This window comes from Microtus ochrogaster, chromosome 10, assembly GCF_000317375.1.
Source record: "Microtus ochrogaster isolate Prairie Vole_2 chromosome 10, MicOch1.0, whole genome shotgun sequence".
Lineage (NCBI taxonomy): Eukaryota > Metazoa > Chordata > Mammalia > Rodentia > Cricetidae > Microtus > Microtus ochrogaster.
Genome location: NC_022016.1, coordinates 7,254,151 through 7,262,564, shown reverse-complemented (window position 1 = coordinate 7,262,564; position 8,414 = coordinate 7,254,151). Strand labels below are relative to the sequence as shown.

Below are 8,414 nucleotides of genomic sequence, written 5' to 3'. Positions count from 1 at the left end.
GTGGCTCTCTCTCATGCCCCAATCTCAGGGCCTTTGCACACGCTGCTCCTGTTCTCTGAACTGCCCCACCCCAGATGTGGGCGTGGCTCTCTCTCCCCTGCTTCGGGTGGAGCCGTGTCAGTCCCCCGGCCCCAGGTGCCCTACCCTCTCTTTCTAATCACGTAAGGCGTAAGGTGCCACTCATCTCGTCCTCCGCCATTGCTGCTGGCCTCTGCACTCCAGCTCAAGAGAGGATCTGTATTATTCTCTGCTGCCCCGTAGCTCCTGGGCTGCACACAGCACATGGCATGCACCCCAGAAAGATTAACAGAAAGGAAAGCAGAGGAAGGAGGAAAAGACAGACAGACAGGCTAGGCTGACTGCTAGGCAATGACCAGAAAAGAATGTCTGGAAGAACCGGGGTCAGAGGACAGTGTTCACAACACCACACAGAGGCAAGCAGGCCGGGGACCCTGTCCAGTAAGCTGTGTGACCTGGGACAAGCTGCTCCCCCTCTCTGAGCGTCTGTAGCAGGAGGGCCTTAGCGCTCATGATCATTGGGAAGGCCGCAGGAGACATGTTTGGGAAATGCTGGGCTGGACCTTAGAGAGCACACCACAAGTCCTAGCTGTTATAAAGGCTCCAGCATTCACACGGGCTGAGTTGTGAACTAAACTCCAGGAACCCTGCAGTGACCCCAGACATGGTCACTTCCCTCAAAAACTGGTGACCACATAGGGGCTACTGACCACACCTCTCCTGTTCACGAAAGTACGGTGAGGCAAGATCTGGACATCATCTTCTCAAGTGGTTCAGGGAAGACTCCTATAAGATCAGCTACCCAAGCTATGGGGACAGGCCACAGGAATCAGGAAGGAGAACATTGCAGACAGGCAGAGGCCACAGCAAACAAAGGCTGGCCATGCTCTCCACCCGTAGCACAGAAGGATCACCCTCCTTTCCTAAAACTAATCCCAGAGAGGCAGAGCTACTGCTTGAGGCCACACAGCAAGTGACAGGGCTAAGCCAGGATTTGAACAGAGGTCATTCTCCAGAGCCTGGGACCACTGATGAAGTGGTGACCAGAAGACAGACTGAACAGCAAGAACATCGGGTCCCCAGATGAGACAAGTGCAGAGGTCAGAAGCAGCAAGAAGAGTTAACCCCACCTCTGCCCCCCAACCCCTGCAGAAGGACGGTACCTCCATCAGGTCTATAAGCCACAGCAGCCGCTCCTAGGGAGGGTGGATGGGCAAAAGGCAAAAAGAAAAAATACATGACATAAATGTCAGGGGATCAAGAAGCTTCAGCACAGGGACCCCTCCCCAACACACAGCCTACTGAAGGGAGTAGTGGGGTCCTTAGAGGAAGCAGGAAGGCCCTGTTGCTCTGGAGAGCCAATGCCATCCTCCCGGAGGGGTGTCTAGAGGTCGGTGACTTGGGGCAGGTGTGGCGCCAGCACCTGCTGAGAACAGGCTGGAGACTTTGGTCCAGCAGGCTAGGTCCTCAGGGATCAGCGGCAGTCCTAGAACTGAGCCTCAGAGAGTGCCTTGTGGAGTCCCTGGGAAAGGGCAAAAGGGAGGGGCAGCATCCCCAGCCCAGTGCCTCCCAGAGCCTTTGTGGATGTACCTGCCCGTGAGCACATCTCTAAGGGGTTGCCCAAGCGGGAAGGGCAGCGGGGAAAGGCAAGGCTCTCCGAGGGCTGTGGCCACATTCCATGGATTCCAGTACAGTCCAAGACAGCTTTCTCTTTCTGTTCTCCCTACAAGTTGGGAATTTAGCATAACAATTCCCCTACAAGGGTGGAAACTGAGGCACAGAGAGGTAAGGGGACTTTCCTACCTGCAAGTCTCTCTTAGGCCCCACCCCAGGAGTTCCTCTCTACCTGGGGACGTGGGTATGTCCTGTTCTGACATTCTGACTGGTCCCCATTTTAGAAACGCTGCAAAGGGACTTTGGGGTGCCCTCCCATTTGCCCAGAATCTGCTTGTGCAGAACCACTCTTGATATATGATCTGCTGTGCCCAAGGTGTGCCCTGTGCACTGGGCACTAAGGGTGTTGTTCTGACTTCTCAGAGATGGGAAGGCCACTGCTGCTATCTGCAGAGCTCTGCTCTTGTCCCGCAGCCTGCTCTGTCCTCAGGACCTCAGGCTGCTGCAGCCAGAGCTATCAGGACCTTATGCAGTTTATATATACATGGGGAAACTGAGGCACAAGGAGACTAAGACTCAAACCCAGATTTGCTGCCTCCTGGACCAGAAGACGTTTCCACTGTGGCACTCTGGTCCTGACCGTGTAGCCTGCTACATACAGGTTTAACCTGTGTGTAACTCCCGGGATTTTAGAGCTACACTTGGTTGCAACACATGAACATTTTAAGGCCAAGGTCATAAGAGCTCAGACTCAGAGAAGAGTAAAATGCAGACCAGGACCCCTAGCCTGAAATCATCTCATCATGAGCTGTTACACAGCCTGAGGTTGGAGCAAACCTAGCAATATAGGGGCAGGGCCTCTGTCCAGCCCTGGATCTGACGATCTGAAAAACAGCTGCTGGCCTATTCAGAGCCTGGAGGGAGGCATGGCGATCTCTGGAGTTACCTCAAGAAAGAACAAGGACCCTTGAAGAAGAGATGGGGTCCTCCAGACACCAGAGCTCTGGTGTTAAGCCATGTGAGAAACCAGAATGCCTAGGTGTGAAGGCTGCTCCCTGTGGGTCACCCGACGGTCATCAGGAATCTCATCTCTCCTGCACTGAGCTCTGGCTTCAGAGCCACCACCACCTCCCGCCCTTTCCAAGGGCGACAAGAGCAGCTCTGGGCCTCCAGCCCACCCACCTGACTCTCCCTCCTATAAGACACCTGGCTGTCCCCTGATAAGAAACAAGGCGTTTGTTGTTGGCGTGGTAGCATCGTCAGGAGGCAGAGGCAAAAGTCAAAAGAGATCTCTGTGAGTCTGAGGCCAGCCTGGTTCCATAGCAAGTTCCAGGCCAGCCAGGGCTGCATATGTCTCAAAACAAAAACAAACAAACAAGTAGAAACCAAGCAAACATTTGCCTATGAGAATCCTGGAGTAGAATGGCACTCCATTACAGATTAGCTAGCTGGACTGGAAGCTGCTGAGTTGGCAGGAAAGCCAAGCCAGGCTTGGGGCTCCACAGACAACAGGTCACCTCTTGTGATACCCAGAACCACAGTCGGAACCATGACTGCCACTGTGTAGGGGCTGATGCTGAGCCGAACACCACGCTTCTCCACTTGATCTTCTTGTGAACTGCACTGTTATTGTGTCCAACTATCCTTTAAATTTTTACTACATTTTTATCGTGTGTGTGTGTGTGTGTGTACACGTGTGCATGCAAGCACATACGTGTGTCTGCACACGTGTGCAGGAAGCTCCAGAAGTCAAAAGAGAGCATCAGATCCTCTGGACCTAGAGTTGCAGGAGGTACACCTGTGGCAATCAGAGGACCGCTTGCAGGGGCTAGTTCTCTCTTTCTGCCTTGGGAGTCCCAGGGACTGAACTGATTTGGTGGTAAGCACCTTTACCCTTGGAGGCATCTTGATGGCCCCTAACTGTCCCTTAAAAATACCTTTTCCTTGGGCTCCCCAGACCGAGAGCCCAATAGGCACATCTTTCTTACATGTCAAGCAGACAGTAGGTACTCCACAACAGCCAGGCTCTTACAGAGGAGAGACTCGAGACTCTGCAAGGGAAAGCTAATGTCTTAACTGCAGCCCTGGCCTTCTCACCAGGCATAGGGCAGGGGCAGCTCACCCTGGCTGAGCTGACAGTTGTGGAGGTGCCATGGCTGCCTGTGGATGAGCCGGTGTCACTGTAAGATACCATGGAGTACGTGTCTCCAGCACCAGGGCCTGGGGGCTGCCGGGCCTTCATGGACTCTATCTCTCGCCTCAGCACCAGGTGGTCAAAGCGGTCCAGGTCTTGGGGCAAGATGATGCTCCTCACCTCGGACAGGAGAGAGAACTGCAGGGGAGAATATGGCAGACGGATATTCAGCCCCTCCGCCAGCAGGTGAGACCGGTGTCTCCCTTCCTTAACCTCCCGGACTCTCCAGTGTCCTCAGGGGAGCACTCAAACACCAGGCCCATGATCTCTTCCTTCTCAGCACACACAGGTGACAAAGCTCCAGAATTTAGTATCACATTCATGCCACAGAGACTCTGGCCATCCCTCCCACCCAGAGTGCCCTCTCAGCCCTGTGTGTCTGCAAGCAGTATCTCCTCTGCCTGCCTCAGTTTATTCCTTCCCACTAGATTAAGTTTCTTTTTCCTTTCAGCAGTTTCTGGCCCACAGACTTCCACCTAAGCAGGCTTCTCGAACTGGTTAGCCCCTCACCATCCCCCGAGACCCTGCTTGTGAGAATATTCTGTGATAATGGCCACTGCACTCTGTCTCTACCCCTCCGCCCAGAAGTCTATGAGTTTGGAGGATGGGCCACCTTGGTCCCCGTATCTACCCAGGGGATCTGAGGTCTTGGTCCCCTGTATCTACTCAGTTGATCTGAAGCCCTTGGTGACAGGATGGGGGCATAAGGCAGAGGTTACCTTGGCATGTGTGTTGAGCAATTCAAACAGTGCCATGACCAGGGCCTCCACAGAGATGGCACCGCCACGGTACTGGTCCAGGTAGTACATCATGGTGGCACGCTCCGGCTCTGTCAGCAGATGTCGAGCTTGGTCATCCAGAAGAGCACGTGTCTGATTCCCCAGGCTGCTCAGGGTCACTTGGGAGCCAGCTGGGCCCTTGTAAAATCCTGGCTGGAAGACAGAAGGACACAGGGCAGCGAAGTCTAGGCTGCTCTGGAGCCAGAGGACCTGGTAGAACCAGTAGCAACACTGAGGAGGGATGTCGTGGCTTCTACATTTGATGATCTATCTTCACATACATAGGAACCTCTGCACCCAACCCCGGGGCAATGGCACTGTGTGGCCTTCTCTGGTCACGAAGCAGTCACTGGGCACTTTCATATTTGGCTCTTGCGTATCCTTGTACCTATCGTTCCATACACCATGTGACCCTGTGGGCTTTGGTATCTCTCTTAGTAAGCTGTAGAAATCCCTGCATTTCTAAACTGCAGTTCAGATCTCTTCCCCTAACTCATTCCAAACTGCACCAACAGTCCTCACCATGGACCAGTCAGATTCCAAACTACACCAACAGTCCTCACCATGGATCAGCTGATACCACCCAGTCTGTCCTCGGGTTCCCTGGCCCACACCGTCACCCTGCCAAAAGCATTAAAATGATCTTGAAAACACAAACTTCTTGCAGTGGACTCTGTACACAGTGCTCACTGCCCACCCTCTTTCCATGGCCCCAAAGCCTGTGAGCACAGGTTAGCCTGACTTCACTCTGCTCTGACCACACCCAGTCTCTGCTTCTGGTCTTCCACTAACCAATACCCACTCCATCCCGTTGGCATGTGCTCTTGCCTTGGCATGGCTCAATCTCTGCCTCTGCGCGGCGTCCCATTTAGGGTTACTGATACATCTCCTACTCTTTCCTAATGCCCACCTTGCCTCGATGGTTCCAGGTCTGTTTTCTAATTAGATATTTATTTGAATGCTTGGTCTGTCTAAATTTGTGAGTCTTACACTGGTTAGGACCTCCCCCTCGCCCCAGCTGTAGAGCAGGGACCCTGTGATTTCTGTTCCCTGCCCCATCCCAGGAATGAGCAGTGGCTGGAAGGCAGCGAGCATCTGGACAGCTGGGCAGCCTGACTGAAACTCCCTACAATGTGTACGGCCCTGGGCATACTCTGTCTGGAACTGGGCGAACAGGAAGAAGACACCAAGGATGTCCCACATATGAAGAGACCTACCTTGTTTGTTCCTTCCTCTCTGAGGTCCCCTGGAAACCTATGGAGAGAAACAAGCCCCTTCAGCACATGCCAGTACATGGAATGGGTCACACAGGGAGAGGCTGAGCTGCAGCAGGAAAGCTAGGCTTAGTATCTGGCATGGGGGCACATGCCTATGACCTCAGCACATGGGAGGATCTGAAGACCAAGACCAGCCTGAGCTACAGAGCAAGTCCCAAGCCAGCACAGGATTTGTGACCTGTCTCAAAAAAATTCGTCCCACCCCCAATACAGCAAAAGTGTGAGAAACCACACACCCATGCATCATGGTCACCGCTTATGAGCTGCTGAAGGGCAGGTGGCCCCCAGTATCTGCAGGAGGCTTTGAGCCTTCTCCATTAGTAATACGTTCAGTATTGCCACACCATGCAAGGTGTGCTTTCTGTCCTGACGGGACCCAGAGTTCTCTGCTTGGCATGGGAGCAAGGGGGAGTTGGGAATCATGGGTGTGGGAGAATTAAAGACCTCTGGTAGGTGATCCAGGTCAACCATCTCACCCCGAGAGGGTGGGGAACAGTACTGGGAGCCCCTGGGGCAACTTGTAGGGACACCTCAGCTCTAGCTCAGATTTCCATGAGAAAACATAGGCTTATGCTGCAAGAGTTTGTAATTTTAAGAAATTACCAGAAATCCAGTTTTTAAACAAGAAATCTGATTTTAAAAATATGTTGGAAATCATTTTTTTTTAAAAAAAAAATGTAGCACTATACAGAAGAAAGGAAGGAAATGAAGGAGAGAAATATGCCACTGTTGGGGGTGTCAGACGAGGAGTCACCAGCCACCAGGTGGAGAAGTATGCTGGGGTCCATGGCTGACATGGGTGCTAGGAGGCACCCAGCCAAACCACTATGCCTGGCTTCTGAGACTCTTTCATCCCAAGTACCTTCTGGGGTCATCCCTGGCAGTATGGGATGGGGCAGAGCCTACATCCAGATACAACACTAGGCACCCAGAGAGAGGTAAGTGATTTGCTTCCTGGCAGAGACTGGGGGCTCTAAGGCCTGCATTTCATCTTTCCCTGGGGACACTGAAGCTAGGAGAGGGAAGGGAAGAGCCCGTGCTCATGCCCACGAGGGCAATGGATCTCAGGGTTGGGACACCAGGCAGAAGAGAGAGGAACACTGATTCTCAGAAGTCACCCAAGGGTCCCTGCACCCTGTGCCTGAGCCAGACCCTGCTGAGCTGGTGGTGCTTTCCCCAATCCGGGAACTGGCAATCCACTTGGTCTGGTCCACGGTGGTACGTGCGTGGGGCAGCCTTCCAACGTCCTTCACCGTCAGGATGAGGTGCCGGGATGACTTGAGCAGCTTCACCGCCTCGTCATGCAAGATGCTGAGAAAGCTCCGCCCATTCACCTCCAGAATCTGGTCCCCAACCTGCCAAGACCCAACACCATCACATGGGCTGCCCTCGTCCCAGCTCTCCGCTTGCCAGACTGAGATGAGGTTACTGAGGTTCAGAGGGGCTATATGGATGCCCAAGGGTCACATGTGAAGAGCCCTGCTCCTGTCACTAGAAAGGACACTTTCTATAGTGACAGCTCTGAGAGTATGTCAGTTATGATCTTCCCCAAAGTCCACCAGAAGCAAGCCAGCTTAGAGGTGAGGGTGAGATGAGTCACTGCAGGAAGCAGAGACGGAGTGAAGTGGACACCTGTTATCTCCATATGAGTCTATGCTGTTGAGATTGCTCACCTAGCACACGTTATTACACACACACACACACACACACACACACACACACCTCTAAGTGCACTCTATGCATGTGTGGTGCCTGGTGCCCGCGGAGGTTAGAAGAGGGGACTGGATCCAATAGAACTGGAGTTGCGGGTACTTGTGAGCCAACAGCTGAGAACTGAGAACTGAACCTGGGTTGTCTGCCAGGGCAGCAACGCCTCTCAACACAGAGCCACCTCTCTATCCCCTGGCTCACATGCTCTTGTCACTTTACAATGTCAGCAACACTCTAATTTACTAAAGGAGAAAAAAGCACAGAAAAGAAACACTCCCTTGAAGGAGCACTCGCTGTTTGGAGTCTTAGGACAAGCAGCCAGTTTATTCTGTAATAAAAAACAACAGACAAGCAAGCAAGTTTAAAATGAAAAGATAAAAGGGCAGAGACAAAGCCACTAGCTTTCCAACAAAAGCAGATCCAAAACAAAACCAGAAGAGGCAGGGGGAGATGGTGCGGTATGTAAAGGGGACCGCTGGACCCCAAAGGTGGGGACTCAATGGGCCTTCTCCTTTCCCAGTAGGTGCTCGAGCCCATGGACGGGAAAACACCAGCCCACCCGCTGACAGGTCTCAGCTAGATTTCTTCCCCTCCTTCTGAGCCTTCATTATCAATAGTGGGGGGAATCAGCTGCTTGAGGGGGCTATGTTTTTCAGATGAGGCTGCCCCGAGTCGTTTGTGCCACTGTAAGTAACTTAGTGAGCTCACTGGTTCACTAAACTGGACCTGGAGGAAATCGTTTCTTTGGTTTGTCACTGATGCCTTATCTAGGGGAAGAGATATTTGTTATTTCTTCTCAGGAAAGGTAGACATAGGATGTTC

General features: G+C 52.8%; 1 protein-coding gene across 7 annotated transcripts in view; it reads right to left on the bottom strand.

The window, feature by feature from the left end:
• Whrn (whirlin) overlaps window positions 1–8,414 on the bottom strand; it is an 88,055-nt gene that overhangs the window by 12,194 nt on the left and 67,447 nt on the right. For 2 of the 7 annotated variants that reach the window (XM_026781924.1, XM_026781925.1), the window contains exons 4-8: window positions 7,035–7,237; window positions 5,823–5,859; window positions 4,546–4,758; window positions 3,755–3,964; window positions 1,182–1,214 (exon numbers count right to left, since the gene is read on the bottom strand). The exons of 1 other annotated variant lie outside the window; for it this stretch is intronic. In XM_026781924.1, coding sequence (XP_026637725.1) covers window positions 1,182–1,214; window positions 3,755–3,964; window positions 4,546–4,758; window positions 5,823–5,859; window positions 7,035–7,237 — 696 coding nt within the window. Of the gene's footprint in view, window positions 1–1,181; window positions 1,215–3,729; window positions 3,965–4,545; window positions 4,759–5,822; window positions 5,860–7,034; window positions 7,238–8,414 lie in introns of all 7 variants that reach the window. 4 more of the 7 variants (XM_005352606.2, XM_005352608.2, XM_026781927.1 and 1 more) reach the window with 3 other exon arrangements.